General features: G+C 37.7%; 1 protein-coding gene across 1 annotated transcript in view; it reads left to right on the top strand.

Annotated features, from left to right (window-relative positions):
* astn1 (astrotactin 1) overlaps window positions 1-19,065 on the top strand; it is a 982,704-nt gene that overhangs the window by 376,433 nt on the left and 587,206 nt on the right. Inside the window, 1 exon segment of the mRNA XM_030160213.1 lies at window positions 7,034-7,200. Coding sequence (XP_030016073.1) covers window positions 7,034-7,200 — 167 coding nt within the window.

Genomic DNA, 19,065 nt, shown 5'->3' with positions numbered 1-19,065 from the left:
TCCCTTAAGCCTCAAAAGCACTGCAGGAATTTATCTCCATTAAGAAACAGGATTAAAAGGCATGGTGGTTCAAGGGGTTTTTCCAGAACAGGCTTTGTGCTGCTCGCTGTTTTCACGGCAGCATTTTCACTCACTGTCCACTTATTAAACGCTCACAGATAGATGGTCATTACTTTGTCTATAAAGACCTTTTTGTTAGTGTCAGTGGATGGTCATTATGGAGCGATCTGTTTCATCGTTTACAGAGCAAACCTGCTCTGCTTGGGTGTTTGTACATGTTCTAACGCAGAAAATTAGCAGATACGGTTAATTTGAGTCATATATTTGCATGTCTTTCTAGTCTTGGAGGTAATAAGTAAAAAAGCTTCAGTCTAGAAGCTAGCAGTAACTTTTAATGATGCTTCCTTCAGGTGCTATCGGGAAGATGATTTCTTTCTACTATGGAATTTGAGAGTGTTGTGTTCAAGTGCTTTTGGTGTCGTAGTGAAATGAAAAATGGCTGACACAATTTTTTATTTTTATTTTTTTTAAGGAAGTTTATTAGCAATTCTTGAACATACAATCTAAACACAAACACAATAAAAAGATAAATTCAGCATTTATAGATCAGTTGTTGGGTGTTTGTACATGTTCTAATGTAGTAAATGAGCATGTACGGTTAATTTGAGTTGTGTATTTGCATGTCTTTCTAGTCTTGGAGGTAATGAACAAATAGCATCAGTCGAGGCAGTAACTTTTGCAATGAATGTAAATGTATATGATGCTGCCTTCAGGTGCTATCAGGAAGATGATTCTTTCTACTAGTGAATTTGAGTGTGTTGTATTCAAGTGCTTTAGGTGTTGAAGTGAAATGAAAAATGGCTGACACTTTTTTTTTTTAATCAAATATATTTATTGATTCTTCTGGTGTGAAGAAAAATGTATAATATTTGTTCAATTGAAGACAATGTTTTTCAATACAGGAAACAAACATCAAACTTCTAATAATCAAGACAAAACGAGACAAAAAACAAGTGTCAGCCATTTTTCATTTCACTACGACACCAAAAGCACTTGAACTTTTTTTTTGATAGATTACTTTTTTTTTTTGACAAAGTTTTATTAACAATTCTTACACATACAATCCAAACACAAACATGATGAAAAGATACATTCACCGGACACATTTATAGATCAGATGTTGGGTGTTTGTACATGTTCTAATGCAGTAAATTAGCAGATACAGTTAATTTGAGTCATATATTAGCATGTCTTTTTAGTCTTGGAGGTAATAAGTAAATGGCTTCAGTCTAGAGGCAGTAACTTTTACAGTGAATGGAAAAGTAACTGATGCTGCCTTCATCATCATCATCATCATCATCATCATAATAATAATAATAATAATAATAATAATAATAATAATAATTATTATTATTATTATTATTATTATTATTATTATTATTATTATTATTATTATTCCTGGAAGAATTTAACAGAAGATCAAACTGAAGGAACTGGTCTCTTTAACCCTGTAAAGCCTGAACCATTAAGAAACTGGAGCCTGTTTTGGTCTTTCTGAACAACCCAAACTTTCTTTTTTTCAAATATCAGTTTCCATGTATGAGTTTCAATTTTGTATCATATTTGATACATCGGGTCTCAATGCTTAAATACTTTTTTTTTTTTGAACAAACAAAAACATAATATAACACAAACATATCTGACAAATTGGTAATTCCTTTTCAAAATTCTCCCAGTTCTTCCTCCTTCCTCATTAATGACAGTCTTGTAGTGTCACTGGAAAGGCCTCTGGTGAATGAATTCCTCCCCCTGGTGGATTATCTGTGTATTGCATGTATCTAATTGTATACATCAGGTTTTTCAAGAACAAAAAATATCACACTGATCCTGTAGAGGGCTTCAAAACTCATGCATCAAATATGATACGTTTGACGTTATAGGGTTAAGGCCACGTTTCACATCCAAACTGTTCCACCTTCCAAACAAAAAAACAAACAAACAACCAAGTGAAGTTTTTAAGCAGATGAAATTTCCAAGGCTTTACAGGCCGCTCACTTGAGGACTGGTTTTAAACAGAGGATTATCACTGATTTACCCAGGATTATAGAGCAGATTTGTGAAAATCTCAAGCGATAACAACCCACAGACAAAAGCTCTGGCAGGCGCATATTCTTAATGATTATTATCCCATGGACAGCTGGAAAATGGCCGAGAGTTATCACTTTTCCGACATGCCGGAAGCCTATTATGGCAGTCAATAACCAGAGCTATTGGTGGTTGGCAAGCTACAGCGCAGTGACCCGTCAATACAAATTCTTCTCAGCCTGCACCACACATCTACACATATTCACACACATCCACACACATCTACACATAAACACACATATCCACACACCCATCGACTGGGCCGAGTCCCGGTGATTTAAAGAGCGCTTTCTACAGATGAATCAGGAGACTCAGTGTTGCATGTGCTCCGTGCATTACAGGTAATACATCTTTTGTCACACAATGGAAACTTACTGAGCAACAAAATCAATATCAGTTTATCCAGAGGTCGAGATCAGCGCCAATACACTCACCATGTGGCGTATATTATGCGCCGGTGCACGGACACACAAAGTGATCTGCAGCTCTAGGGTTAACCCTTTATAGGACACACATAGAAACACTGGGAAAGTCACAATTTCAACCTGAGTGTGTCATCGGAGGATGTAACAGTTTATTACTTCTGTGAATTTTTTCTCATTTTTTATTGTGATGTGGAAAATCAAGGTCAATGATGGTACCGTATTTGGTTCCTTGCTCATAAGTGGCAAAAAAAGAAAAAAAAAAAAATACAAGAAGACTATATTAAAAATACAAGAAAATCATATGTAAGGTGAAAGGAACAGGAAGGTCAAGGAAATGACCAGAAATAGGCACTTGCCTGATAAAGAATTAACCCTTTATAGGACACACATAGAAATACTCTGAAAGTCACAATTTCAACCTGAGTGTATTATTGTAGGATGTAACAGTTTATTACTTTTGTGAAATTTTTCAAATGTAGAAAATCATGGTCAGTGAAGTTACCATATTTGGTTCCTTGCTCATAAGTGGCAAAAAAAAGAGAAAAAAATAGAAGAATATATTAAAAATACAAGAAAAACACATGTACGGTGAATGGAACATGTATTTTAGAACATTAGACCAACATGCGTGCTGATCCAGACCCCTGTCCACATCCTCGTGATCCCTTTGAACATCATTCCTTACCATTCCAATCCAAGAAGAATATATTAAAAATACAATAAAATCATATGTAAGGTGAAAGGAACAGAAAGGTCAAGGAAATTACCAGAAATAGGCACTTGCCTGATAAAAGATTAACCCTTTATAGTTCACTCGTAGAAAATTCAAAATTTCAACCATAGTGTGTTATTGGGGAACATAACACTTTATTACTTTTGTGAAATTTTTCAAATGTAGAAAATCAACTTTACTCTTTAGGTGATTATGTCTTATTTTAAGTGTGATGAGATATTTTGACTAGAAATGAGAAAAATACACTTGGTAACATTTAGATTTTTGCAGTGTAAATAATTGGTGTAAAATGCAGTTTGTCGTCATTTCATAGTCATCACATATGACCCATTGGGACATTCAGAGACAAATGCTGGAAAATTAACTAAATAGTCAATAAAATGAACAAGAACAGCCAAAGTAATCAATAAAATGAATAAAAAATGAAAAAAAAAACCAAACAAATCAGCTACAAGAACAAAATATGCCACAAACTGAACAAAATTAAAGAAATGTGATTAAATAATTGGTGTAAAATGCAGTTTGTCGTTTTTTCATGGTCATCAGATATGACCCATTTGGACGTTCAGAGGCTCCGTGGTTACCGTGGAAACACTGTCATCTTCTACAACATTGATTCACCAGTAAAACCCATGGAGTTGGATCAATGACAGTGGGTGGACACACTGGGTTTATGTTCAGTTAATGAGAGATTTTACTGAAAATGTCACTTTTTCTTACTACTTGTATTGATAGGATTAGTGAATCAACAGGTATTAAACAGTTTAGATCAGTAGATGGTTTTGGTTACCAGTGGATGTTTGGGTCTTTATGGGTTAAACCAAACTAACCAATGCAATGATATTTATCCCAATATACAACTATATTACAACATTAGTCATTATTGTTTTGTATTCCAGACCCCTGTTAGAAAAGAAACACCTGAATTCAACATGTCCACATACTTTCGTCCACATAATGTAGTCATAAATGGGTTTGAATCCCCTGAAAAAGGGAGCCTTTTTTTTTTTTTTTTGCTCAATAAGCCTGTGGACCTCCTGGTGAATCTCACGGGCCTGAATAATAAAGTTAGCGGTTGATCCCCGAGTGCTTAGAGGAAACCAACCGCCTCGTCCCTGGTCTGAAAGTAGGAGTGCCTTGTTAAAATGCACTCCATCAAAGTTCCCTTTGAAGCAATCACTGACAGAAAACATAATGTGAATTTGACTTGACAGCCCCCTGAAAATATTGCCTGGGAAGTGCTGAACGGTGCCGGAGAGGAAAAGGGAAGCGGGGTGAATTCAGGTCTGCCGAGTCGTTTGTAAATTCAGCACGCATTCGGCGCATTTCAATTAAGAAGTTGTCCGATGCTCTGTGAAACTTGAACGTAGAGTCTTTTTATTAATTTCTGGAGGTTATATATATATGACACTCTCTGCTGTTTCTCGCTTTTCAAAACTAAAGGGTTTCATTTCGCTCATCAAATATGAAGACAGTCCTTTCTGGATTGTATGGAAATGGAAATGTAATCCAGCGGTATTGCCTCATCTCCGTCCCCAGAACACGAATCCTTTTAAAGGGGTTTCATTATAGATGACACCGGTTGTCTGGCATTTCATCACTGTTCTTGTCAGTCCCTGTGCCACAGTAAATAATCAAGTGGGAGTGCTCTGCGAAGCCCACTTTCCTCGGTTGTGTACACTGGATCAAACTTTCAGGCTCTCTTTGTAAAAAAAAAACAAAAAACCTGGATATTGATTATGCAGTAAATAATTTACCTACTGCAGCTAAAAATGAAGCTGCTGTTGGTGGATGGTACTTAGACTGTCAAGGAGCAACAAAAACATGATTAAATGCATAAAAACCCATTTCTATTGGCTCACTGTTGTGTAATTTTAGCATTTTGTGTTCCTTTTTATGTTATTTACTTATTTATCATACTTATTCTATCATGTATTTTAGTTACTCCTACTTTACTGTTTGTACTTTCTATTGTATTTATGTGTTTTTAGGTCCCTCCCACTTTTTTTTTTTTTTACTATTGTGTCAGATCAAGTGGTCACGTAGGTGCAAAGTTGCTGTTCAATGACCTGTAAAGTTTAAACTCAATGACACAAAGAAGTTGTATATTATATATTATTGTATATTATAGTTCTATATTTGGGTGCTTCTATGAAACTGGGTTTATTTTGGTATCTGGCACTTTTCCAGCTTTTTAGACCCAATAATAAAAGAGAAATTTAGACATATTTCCCCCCAGGATATACCTGATAATGACCTCAGATAAATGCCAAAAAAAAATTCTACTCTTGCTCTGAGCTATCCCATAATTAATGATTTTTTTTTTTTTTTTTAACTTCTTTTTATTTAGACTTCACGTGTGCAGCCATACAGTGCATTGTAACAAATCATTATATTAAATAAATAAATAAATAAATAAATATATATATATATATATATATATATATATATATATATATATATATATATATATATATATATATATATATATATCTCAGTCTTAATGGGGGTAGTAGTCCATGGTTGTTTCAAGTCCTAGGCCACAGGGACCAGAATATTCAGGAGAGATCAACATCAGCCATTAAAATACAACATGGTAGAACCTTGACATTCTTTCAGAATCTGAGATAGAACAAAATAGAAATCCACAACAGCAACAATAATAAAAAGCAACAACATTTACATCAAATTAAAATGTGACTTAATGTGGGTCCAATTGTTCATAAATATTTCTCTTTTCATTTGTAACACTGATTAATGAATTTTTAATAAAATATGTGAGTCAAAACACAACCAGAATTGGAACAGGAAACCCTACCTTGGTGTCAGTGCATTAGCTCTGAAAACATGGCTGTAAATGGTTGCATATAGACTGTAAATAAAGACACTGTGTTAAATGTGTCGATCCTAGTGGTTTTTCGAATCCAGACGTGGGTTTTTCATCAATCTCAGTCTCATTCCAGGTTTCATGTGTAAACACAAATAAATCACAAATGATTTTGCAACAGCGGCCATTTTTGTGAAACACTCTGTTGCATAATTAGTTCAATTCCCCAAATGTACCTGTGACAGAATAAAAAGATATTAAAAAAAAAAATAGTAGTTTATAATTTTTGTGTCCTTTTTATCATGTTACATGCAGATTTTTGTATAAAAAATAATGTAAAATAATATAAAAATGTGTTTTATCTGAAAAATAGTTTCTCTTTTATCTCAGTAAGTATTCATTTTTAAAATAAACCCAAAGTGCTTCAAAACTTGCTTCATAACATTAGTCTACATCAGGTTTTAATTTTTAGCCCCTCTGTCGTGTTTTTAGGACCAGTTTCATAGAAGAACCCATTTTTAAAGCTTTGGATTCATTTACTGTATTTTCTATGATTCGCTTGTTTCTCCACTAATAACAGCTTGTACTGTTGCTTTTTCTGTCACAGCCAAATGGTGTAATTCAGTCTGATATTATGAAAATTGTACATGAAACATTTTGCTTTGCACAGCCTCACACACTAAGCTCTGTGTTCACACAGGCTGCACTAATGGGAACAGAAATCTGACTGTTTGCATGCTGTGCCACAGATGTTATCAGGTCTGTTTACCTGTCCCATCTGGGATTAGTGTTAATGTGGTGGATTCTCACTGTTTAAGCAGCCCTGAGAATGTTTGCCTAAATGAAGGGAAAAGGCTGTGATTGCTGATATTAGTCATTGAAAAGTACTTCTCCGTGTCCCAGTGTCCTCCAGGGCTGAGTCCGATGAAGGATGGGACCGGCTGCTACGACCACCACATCGGCATCGACTGCTCCGACGGCTTCAACGGAGGATGTGAGCAGCTGTGTCTGCAGCAGCTGGCTCCTCTAGAGGACGACCCGACCCTCTACAACATCCAGATGTTCTGCGGGTAAGGCCGAGCATGTCCACTGGCTGAGCTTTAACCCTTCAGTGTGGATTAGGGATTGGACTCAATGAAAGAACCAGTTCCCAGTAGCTCAGGCCCTTGGACTCGTTGGTCTGTTCGCTTAATTATTCCGCTCATTGGTTCTGCGATGTTGTCAAATCATGTCCGTATAAAGTCCTGTAAAGCAGTGGGTCTCAACTGGTCTGGCTTCAGGACCCTCAATGACAGGCTTCGACCCAAACTGATAACAGTTCAACTTCCCAAATGTATTTTATGAAAAGATTTTGTGTTTTGAACCTGAGATAATACAGAATATCACAGGATGAAAACACAGAAGACAAGTTTAATGATAAACCAAACTAACCAGCAGGTGGATCTAACAGTCACTGCAAAAATCCAAATCTTACCAAGTGTATTTTTCTCATTTCTAGTCCAAATATCTCATCACACTTATAATAAGACATAATCACCTGAAGAGTAACTTTTCAGTGAGATATAAGAACTGATTTTAAACAATAGATCTTGAAAATCTGATTTACAAAAAAAAATCTTACCAAGATAATTTTCACTTATTCCATTGAAAGATTTGTTTTTTGCTTAATTCAAGATTTTTTTTTTTTGCTTAATTCAAGTCTTTCCACATGTAGTGTGTTTCCCAGTTCCCCAAAGGTCAAACGTGGGCTCTGAGTCCTTCCACACTCTCATGATCAACTTTTTAATAATAATAAAAGCAATGGATTAGATATCCGTAGCGCTTTTCAAGGCACGTAAAGCGCTTGACATTATTGATCCATTATTCATTCACTCTCACATTCACAGTCTGGTGGTGGTAAACTACGCCACAGCTGTCCACAGACTGACGGAACCGTGGCTGCCAATTCGCGCCTACTGCCCCTCCGACCACCACCAAACATTCATACACCAGTGTGAGTGGCACTGGAGGAAAGGAGGGTGAAGTGTCTTGCCCAAGGACACAACGGCCAGACTAGGACAGAGCGGGATTCAAGCCGCCAACCCTTCGGTTATTGGACGACCCGCTCTACCTCCTGAGCCATGGCCGCCCCATAATATCACCCCTCAATGACAGGCCACGACCTAAACTGATAACAGTTCAACTTCTCAAATGTATTTTATGAAAAGATTTTGTGTTTTGAACCTGAGATAATACAGAATATCACAGGATGAAAACACAGAAGACAAGTTTAATGATAAACCAAACTGACCAGCAGGTAGATCTAACAGTCACTGAAAAATCTAACTCTTACCAAGTGTATTTTTCTCATTTCTAGTCCAAATATCTCATCACGCTTAAAATAAGACATAATCACCTAAAGAGTAACTTTTCAGTGAGATATAAGAACTGACTTTTAAACAATAGATCTTGAAAATCTGATTTATAAAAAAAAAAAAATCTTATCAAGATAATTTTCACTTGTTCCATTGACAGATTTTTTTTTGCTTAATTCAAGTCTTTCCAGATGTAGCATGTTTCCCAGTTCCCCAAAGGTCAAACGTGGGCTCTGAGTCCTTCCACACTCTAAGGATCAACTTTTTAATAATAATAATAATAATAATAATAATAATAATGGATTAGATTTCTATAGCACTTCTCAAGGCACCCAAAGCGCTTTACATTATTGATCCATTGTTCATTCACTCTCACAGTGGGAAACTACATTTGTATCCACAGCTGTCCGGCTGCCAATTCACGCCAAAAGGCCCCTCCAACCACCACCACCGAACATTCATGCACATTCACACACCAGTGTGATTAACACTGGAGGCAAGGAGGGTGAAGTGTCTTGCTCAAGGACACAACGGAAAGAGCGGCATTCGAACCGTCACCCTACCTACCACCTGAGCCATGGCCACCATGTTTTAGCAATCACCGACAGCGTCATTTGACTTTTTTTTAATATCTTGCTGTAAATTAGTAGTTTCTTAAATTTCCAAACTTCAGTGACTTCATTCTGCAACACCTGTGGTTACCAGCAATAATTAATAGTGCAGTTTATCATCAGGAGACATTACTTTGACAGGTAGATCACAGAAAAGCAGCTGTTTAAAGGTGTGTTTTGTGAGAATTTCAAAAGAAGTCGCATAATTGCCACCATAATTTCAGCCTCCTGTTGCCTTTCCCACATACCGGTAGATCAGGGTAACAGGAGTTCGCCTGCAGCTCACTGTGGCTCTACCTTCATATTCCATACATTAATTCAGCTGATCTTCTGTCAGTGGTGAAAAAAAACTACCTTATTTATAAACGGATTTTTGATGGGCAACCTTTGTGTGCCCTAACCTCCAGTGATGAATGCATCCAGCTTCTAGAGACTGCAGCAGTGGGAAATAAATGAGGCTCATTTGAGTGAGATAAAAGTCAAAGTGAAAGGCTGGATTACATGCTGTGTTACTTCTTAAGGCCCCTACAGACAGTGAGATTTCAGCAGTTTTAGAAGTTTATTGCAGCCAGACTGCGTCATGGATTTGATAAACTTTTATGACATGTATGCAAACCCTGCGATATTAACACCAGCTGCACCTCGGGCAAAAACCAAATAATTAGTGGATGGAGGAACCCCGATGTCACCCAGTGGTTTCTGAACTGCAGTTTTGAAGCCTGTGGTTTGTGTTTTGGTGGTAAACTTCATCAAGCACAGTTTGACAGAGTTTCACTGTTTATGGTGTAAGTTATTTACTATAAGTACATTTGAGCGCTCTGTCCAGGAAAACAAAAAAAACATTCAAAGCCTTATATTCACCCTGGGATCTTAATAGGAAATAGGTAAAGAATAAAGTTCCATAATGTTTCAGAAAAATGATTAGAGAGCACAAATAAATAATAATTGGCTGGAGTTACTCCTGAAAAACAAAATGATTTAATATTTTCAGAGCTTTACTTTAAATTCAGTGTTAAGTCTTTGTGACCCAGTTTTTTTTTTTTTTGGGGATCAGCTGAGATGGACTGGTCACTGACCCCGTACAGCCGACACTAATTTAAGACGATACATTATCGACCAGTGCTGGGTCGCATTTCTAAGGCTACGTTCAGACAGCAGGTCTTAATGCACGATTCAGATTTTTTGTTGAAATCTGATTTTTTTGTGTGCTCGTTCATATTACGCATTAAATGCGACTTCTATCACTTTTGAGTATGAACTGAATGCGACCCTGAAGTGACCTGCATGCACAAAAGAGGTCCTGATGTAATACATGACCACACAGGCACGCACTGCGTCTCCTGGGATGCTGAACTGAATTGTGATGTTTGTCGCATTTCAATGACATAAAGGTCAGACAAATGCGACCTGGCCGTTCAGGCTGAAGTCGCATTGCAAAATATCAGGTATATACAGGATTTAGGACCATATATGAAAGTGGTCTGGGTCAGATTTGTGCTGTTCAAACTGTCTTTAACAGATTGGATACAGGTCACATATGGGCAAAAAAATCGGATCTGGGCCACATTTGCTCGCAGTCAGAACATAGTCAAGGACGATGGCTAGGACAATTGTGGGAATGGGAATTCCATGCAGCAGCAATTTTGCTGTCTCTTCATGAGTGCTGAGCCAAATGTGGCCTTTACCTCCATCCACCGACTATACCAGGGTGGGCAACTCTGGTCCTCAAGGGCCAGTATCCAGCACACCTGGAAGCCATTACATCATTATCAGACTTCTGCAAAGCTTGATGATGAACTGATCATTAATTGAACTAGATGTGCTGGAAGAGAGAAATATCTAAAACATGCAGGATACCGGCCCTCGAGGACCAGAGTTGCCCACCCCTGGACTAGACTCATTCTTTAAAACAACCCTGGTGGACTGGAGAAGTTTACGTTGTAGCGATCTGGCCCATTTTCTTGCAGAATCTGTGAGAAACCACTTTCACTTCCTACAATGCACTTTGCGACAAAATTTCCAAAAAGGCCCGAATGATGTTTCGGTTTGTTATGTAAACAAGCGGACTATGTTTATGATGGAGTCATCTTTGAAGTTGTTCACCATGAGAGAAGGGATTCAGGTGCGTAACCATGGAAAAACTAATGGATTAGTGATAACTGGGATATCACTGGGGTTTTAAGAATTTAATTTTTAATTTATTTTTGTTTTACCTTTATTTAACCAGGAAGTCCCATTGAGATTAGGAAACTCTTTTGCAAGGGAGACCTAGCCAAGGTAGCAGCCATACAAAGTCCAACAACATAAAACACATACATGATACACAATGAACAATAAAACACAATAACAACTATTCAACCATAATGGACTAAAGAAGAACAGTGACATTCCTCCTTTCCTGCATTTTCCATGATACTTTTAAAATCATAACCAGAAATTAGTGTATGTAGTTTTACAGTTTTTTGAAGATTATTCCACAACCATGGTGACCACAAATTTGAAAAAAACAATTTGCGATGAAAGTCAAGTACTGCTTTTAGTGGTACAATAAATGTCCAAAACTGTATTTGTAGTGCACCACATGTCACTGACAACACTATACGCAGCAAAAATGTGCACATGTTTATAATTTATCAGTCATGTTGTGATGTGTAAAAACAAATCTATATGGACGACAGAGGAGGGTCTGTGAGGTCAAAAGCTTCAACAACACTCGTAATACTCTTACTCTGTTATGAATTCCCCATGCGTAGGTGACACCACTAGAGGGATAAACAGCATCCATCCCACCTCCCCCGTTGGTGTTCTGATGGTATTAACATGTTCACCCCAGCACATCCCTCGTAAATCTCCCATAGGTGTTCAGCCGGGTTGAGATCCAGCGACTTTTAGGGACACAGTGTGATTCACATAATATATCATCCATTGTGCGTTTTATTCGGAGGGAAAACTGGTCTTTTTTCGGACCAAATAAGCCAAGCGTCCATGTCACGCTGCTTTGGACAAAGCTAATGCACTATTTGTCAGAAAGCACCCTTTGGAGAGCAGGTGGAATGATGGAGAAATTGAGTGTTCTTTCTTGCAACTGGCAGGTAAGAGTCTCACAGTGAAGGTTTTTGGAAGACGTGGGTGGGTGTGGACGGCAGGGGTTATTTCGCAATATGGAGGATAATTGACAGTGACTCACTCGTTGTGTGGTGTGGGCGGCAAAGTCGAAATCATCTCTAGTGGATGTGGACATACTTCGGCTGTCTGAGGCACTGAAACATATTGTTTAATTAAAATAGTCGACTGTTAAGCAGCCCGAAAGGTCCGCCATGGTTAAAAATAAAAGCAGCTTGATCAAAACCAAGACAGTTTCTTTCTCGGTCTGCATTCTCATGCTTGAAAGGTGTGAACAAACAACAAATGCAGATGTTTAATCATAGATACTCAGTAGGGAAGGTTGAATCGCCCACGAGTCTCCATAGCAACCAGTGACCTCTGACCTCCAATGACTGAGACTCAGAAAAACTCACAAATTTAGTGGATGGGACAGTAGTTTAACAGGTGTGGTTATGGCATACAGGGTGCATCTAAAAGAATGTTAATATAATATAAAAAAAACCTTAATCTTCACTGATATATTTCATATAAATTCCACTTGAAGCAAAATATTTCTAGCTTTTTTTTCATTTTGAAGGTTACAGCTTCCAGCTCATAAAAGTCCAAAATTCAGTCTCTCAAATTAGTAGAATATTTTACAAAATCAATGAAAAAAGAAGGTTTTATAATACAATTGTATGAAACTTCACAAAAGTATGTTCATTTATGCACTCAATACTTCTTTGGAGCTCCTTTTGCATTGATTCCAAAGCCCAGGTTGCTTTGATCATGGCCTTCATCTCATTGGTGTCTGTCACCTTCTTCTAGACAACACCAAATACATTCTCTATGGGGTTCAGGTCTGGTGTGTTGGCAGGTCAATCAATCACAGTAACACCATGGTCAGAAAACCAGTTCTGGGTAGTTTTAGCACCGTGGGCAGGTGTCGAGTCCTGCTGGAAAAGGGAATGGGCATCTCCACACAGATTGTGAGGAGACAGAAGCATGAAGTGGTCTAAAACCTCCCGGTAGATGACTGTGTTGGCCTTTGACTCGATAAAGCCCAGTGGACTGACACCAGTAGATGAAGTGACACTCCAAATCATCCCTGACTGTGGAGACTTCACATCAGACTTGAAGCAACTTGGACACTTGTGGCCCATTTTATGATCATGTATATGAAATGTAGAAATAAAATATATCTGCCTTGTAAACTGAATGTCTGGCTTTTCTGGAAAAGCGTAGCAGTAGTGTAAGGGTAAGGCAGAAACTACGGCAGTGCGAGGGGTGGGGTTTGTTGTGCCTAGAACCATTTGTTTATTTATTATAGGAGATTCTACTTTTTATTATTATTATTAATAATAATAATAATAATAATAATAATAATAATAATAATAAAATTAATAATAAAAAGAAGAAGAAGAAGAAAGAATTTTGCTAAAGCTTTATCAAATACTTGTTTTGCTCTTTCCATCCAATCAGAGGAAGGATAAATGCTGACGATATTGGGGCAAAACTGAAATCTGATTGGTCAAAGAAACAGTTCCGATGCATACAGTTTAAAGCTGCGGGAGTCTTTCGTCACCAATATTTCATCAGATCTTTAAAACCCGAGTCATAGCCAACTTATCCCAAATCTGTAAGTCTCTCCGTGATTACTTACCTGAATCTCTTGCCTCACGGTGAACAATTTCAAAGTGTACTCCACCATAAACAGTCCATTTATTTACAGAGCCGGTAGGTCACTCGGGCATCTTTGGAATTTTGTCGCAACGTGCATTGTGGGAAGCGAAACGCCAACTGTTTCTGCGTCGTGTTTGTCGCAGCCATAGACTGCTGCTGTTGCCAGGCGACTGCACGAACCTCTGCTTCCCACACTGCACATTGTGACAAAATTCCAAAGATGCCCGAGTTACCTACCAGCTCTGTTTGTAAACAAATGGTTTGTTCATGGTGGAATACACTTCAAAATTGTTCACTGTGAGGAAAGAGATTCAGGTGAGTAATCACAGAAAGACTTACGGATTCAGGATACTTAGGGTTTTAAAGATTTGATGAAAAACTGGTGATGCAAGTCTCCCGTACCTATGAGTTACATGGGCCTTCACTACTCATTCTGAAGGCCCAGGGCAGATTAGATTAACCCTGGCAACACATAGAGGCTATAATCTGATTAGACAAGATATCTTCCATCCACATACATGTATATGAAGCAGTGCAGCCAAGAGAAACACTAAGAAATGAAGAGAATCATCTATTGGGAATAAATTAATACAATTTCATGTAACAAATATTGGAATTTAGGTTGTAAATGTAGGTCAGTGTTTCTGCTGATGTTTAGGCCAGTAGAGAAGGCCCTTCTGGCCCTGACGACCTACCACTGATTATTACTGTGATTCAGTCCTATTTTATTACTTCCACCAAGGAGCTTATGTTTCCATTAGTGTTTGTTTTTCTGCTGCTGGGATTATACAAAGTTTATTTTACTGATTTTCATGAAAAAAAGAAGAGTAGGGCATTGGGAATGGATGACGACTCATTTTAAAAAAAAAACAAAACAAAACTACAAACTACTGCCATGGTGATCTGTCACTAGACTAGACAGAGTTTAGGTTTGGAGAAAGGACCAGGATTGGACTGGAAAAGAAAAATGTACAATTTTTCCTGTTTTTGTACAGTTTGCACTTTAATGTTCCAAGATTTGCAATGGAAACTGGCTCATTGCAGCCACTGATATTGTTAAAATATTCATCTTTGTTCCCAAAATGTGTTTGCTTTACTAAAAAAAGTAATTGTATTGTCATAGTTGTAAGATAATTGTGCATTTCCTGTTTTTATTTGGATAAATTTAGTCTCAGAGAGCAGTCTAGTTGAGTTTAACTGTGTTGTTCAAGCAAAAATGTAAGTTATTTTCAATTTGAACAAAAAAATATTCAAGGAAAAGCAGAAAGTATTGTCACAATACTGATGTTTATAATTGCACCAATGTTACAATGTTGTTGAGGTTGAGGGGGATTGGAGATTTTTCATTCTTCAAAGGGGGGCCCAACAGAAAAGGATTCTAAACTGGACAATTAATCAAGACTTGTACATCTACACCTTAGTTGTAGAAAAACTACCCTGTGATGCAGAGTTTGTCCAATCACAAATATTTCCAGACAGTAGAGAAGTTAAATACATGATTGACAGGAGTTATAACCAATCAGATTCATCCAGAAGTGACTGGGAAAGTGAGTCCTGCAGTGTTACTTGAGGAAGTAGCCCTTGTTAGATATTTTTTTTTTCTTTTTTTTTGGGATGTGTTTTATTAACCTTGGATCAAGATATCAAGAGTAAAAGATCTAAATGGCTTTGAAAGAGGGTTCATTGTTAGGGCAGGAACGGCACAAGCTTCAGTCACAAGGACTGGTGTAGCAAAACAGACAGTGACTGAAGTGACATCTACATTTAGATCGACACGAGAGACAGTAAATGGGGTTAGAAAGTGGTCCACAGTGCACATCCAACTGTGACGTCCGCGCTTTAGTGTGATTTGTTTGGGAAAACAGAAGAGCAGCTCGTCCTCGGGTGACTGCAGGACGTGATCGGACTGAGCGAGAACAGCCCGTCGACAGTGACATACAGAGGGAAATTACAATGGGGTTGCAGTGCATGAACCCTCATTACAAAGATGAATACACATTTGAGAGTTCAGTGGCACGAAACACACCAGCACGGGTCTGTGGAAATGTGGAAATGGTCAAATGAGATATCCTTCATCATATTCTCGACAAGTGGCTGAGTGTATGTGTAGAGTCCAACAATAGAACAGCACTAGTGTGAACAGTGGGGGGGTTTAGTGGGGCTGTGGGAGCATTGGTCTGGTTTGGTTTGGGTCCACTTGACCTTTTTTAGAGGGAAGGGCTGCAACAAATCAATAAAAACTGGCTCCTAGTGTTGACTTTTGTCCTATGATGATGAAACATTTTCATCCCGATGGGAGTGGTGGCTTTGATAAATAATAATGAGAAATCATTTAGAGATTATGCAAGTGATGTGAATCATAGTAAACATTGTAAATCATTGTAAACACCAGATCCCACACTAATTTAACACTGTAATGTGGTTTTGAGAAGATAGGACTGGAGGATGAAAATTTGGGGGGGGGGCGTATTTGCCCCAAAATATTGCAAAAAATAAAAATTAAATAAATAAATAAATAAAAATTAAATAAAAAAAGTAACCAAATATTCTTTTAGTTGAGCAGCCAATAGCCCTTGAGTTATTGAGAAGGTGCTGTGTCCATCATCGTCTTCGTCTTCATCTTATCTACAAAGTTTGTTCACAGTTTTGACAAATTTAGATTTTTTAATTTTAGAAGAATTTTTGAAACATTACAAAAATTGCCTTGGCTTAAAATGGTCCATATGATGGTTTATAACATGTAAATGGTTACAGATATCAATATAGTTGCTACTGATCACTGATAGGAAGTCATATATGGACTTTGATTTGGGTCCATGACCTTTGACCTTGAGTGACTTTGAGGGGTCAAACTCAAGGTCATCAGTGTCTATATTTCAACAGTTTTCTCCAAAACTACTGGTTGGATTCATATCAAATTTCATATGTAGCTTCCATGGCACAGTGTCTACAAAGGTTGTTTACAGTATTCAGAAATGTAGATGTTATAATTTTTTATGATTTTTTTAAGTATTAAAAATGTGCCTTTACTTATAATGGTCCATGTGATAATTTATAACATGAAAATGGTTACAGATACCAATATAGTTACTGTTGAACACTGATAGGAAGTCATTTGGGTCCATGACCTTGCGTGACCTAGAAGGGTCAAACTCAAGGTGACCAAACTTCTACATTTCAACAATCTTCTCTGAAATGGCTGGTCGGATTCATTTTTTGAAAATAGTGTATAACAGACAGGTTTTGACTGAGTTTTCTTCCACCTATATCCTACATTACTGGCACTAACGTTCACCTGAACAGAAATGTCGGTATTCTCAGAATTCGCGAACATCCCCATAATTTGGAGGGGGGGTCAATGTGACAAATTCATAGGGCCCAGCATTTGTGTGTGTGGGGGGGGCATGGAGCAGTGGAGGGGGTCCAGTGGATACAGGTTAAAAGTTTTGAAAATTTTGTGTAAGATTTGCTGTATAATAGAGGGATAGAACCCGGGATCTGGACATTGAAAGTATGTAAAGTTTCACTTTTGTTTCACGCCAGCGCTAGTTACATTAGTTATGGACCGCACCCCCACATACATAACTGCCCCCCCCCCCAAATATCAACTTGTGAACATCTACATGATCAGTAAATTCAGTAACGAAAATTACTTGATTGACACCAATATACTTATACTCCTGAACCACCTCTACAACGTTTCCCTCAAGAGTTCACAGTTTCAGGCAACTTCTTAGAGTTTGAGAACAGCATTAGTTTAGTCTTTTCAGTATTGACGACAGGTTTCAACTGAAGAAGTGAGTGCAGGACAGAATCAAAAACTTTTCTACGAGAATCCATTGGCCTGAATAAAAAAAATCTATATTTCTTTAGCATTCCTGCCTATGGAAGCGTCACCAATTCCTATTGACAGCTGTTTCAAATTTATTGCAACAAGCCGCTGTGTTGTACCTCCCGACTTTACATTAATCATGTTGCAGGCTCGGTACATTCTGCCAGACTTACATAAACAGCCAATCCAAACTGCAGCTTTGTACGGTTTCTCAGCATTTTGTTGTTGTCACTTTCCATAGCACACATGTGGCTAATCCTTCACTGTTCCCACTGGAGTCTGGCATTAGATCTGTGACATTTGGCACCGAGAAGGAGGCTCCTCTGTGTAAATCCCTGACAGATTATCTTTCTCTCTTTTAACTCCCTACTCGCCTTTTTTATTCTCTTTTCTCTGCCCATTTTGATTCATTTCACAGCGTGTTAGATGCTGACATGTCAAAGCTTCACCGATATGAAAGAGTGAGGCCTGTTTGAAATGGATTTTGTTGCACTGAGGTAGAATTGATTTACCAGATTCTACTTTTCAAGCCGTGTGAAAATGTTGTAGGCAATCTCTCAAAGTCACCAGTAAATGCACACGATTCAAGTCAGAATTACTGTGTTTGCTCATATGTTTACTTACATAAGGTTGGCTTTTTGCGCTAAAATGCAAATTTAGCCATGAACCTTTAGAGCAGTGTTTGTCAACCTTTTTTTTGAACAAACGTCCTTTTACGTCATCATGAGCCTCCTGCTCCCCCACCTTGAAAAAAATGTTGCACCAGGGTGGGGGGTATAGTGCTTTGTAACAAGTTGTCATATGGGGAGGGGAGGAATAAGAAGGGGATCTGTTAGGGTCCAAATACACAAATAAATGAACCAAAGATTAATAAAAGTGGGTTTAGATAAATATGACCCCTTTAAAATTAGGAACCAATTATCGCTAACTTTGCAGCCCCCAGTGAGAAATGACTCACATTCTAAGAGTCACACATTTTTGCCAGTATGGCTGTGAAATAGGCAGTGAAATGGGCATTAAATTTAGTTTGAAGTAATCTTAAAAAGGTCTTAAAAAGTCTTAACCCTGTAAAGCCTGAACCATTAAATCACTGACAGAAAATTCCAGTTCTTTGAAACTGGAGCCTTTATTGGTCCTTCTGAACAGTCAAACAAATTTTTTTTTTCAAATATCAGTTTCTATGTATGAGTTTCAGTTTTGTATCATATTTGATACATCAGGTCTCAGTTACTCAAATATTATTATTTTTGAATAAACAAAAACATAATATAGCACAAACATGTCTAACAAATTGGTAATTCCTTTTCAAAATTATCAAAGTTTTTCCTCCTTCATCATTAATGACAGTCTTGTAGTGTCACTGGAAAGGCC

This window comes from Sphaeramia orbicularis, chromosome 17 (genome assembly GCF_902148855.1).
Source record: "Sphaeramia orbicularis chromosome 17, fSphaOr1.1, whole genome shotgun sequence".
In the NCBI taxonomy this organism is placed as follows: Eukaryota; Metazoa; Chordata; class Actinopteri; order Kurtiformes; family Apogonidae; genus Sphaeramia; species Sphaeramia orbicularis.
Note: the sequence above shows the minus strand (reverse complement) of the source record. Positions and strands in the feature narration are given on the sequence as shown.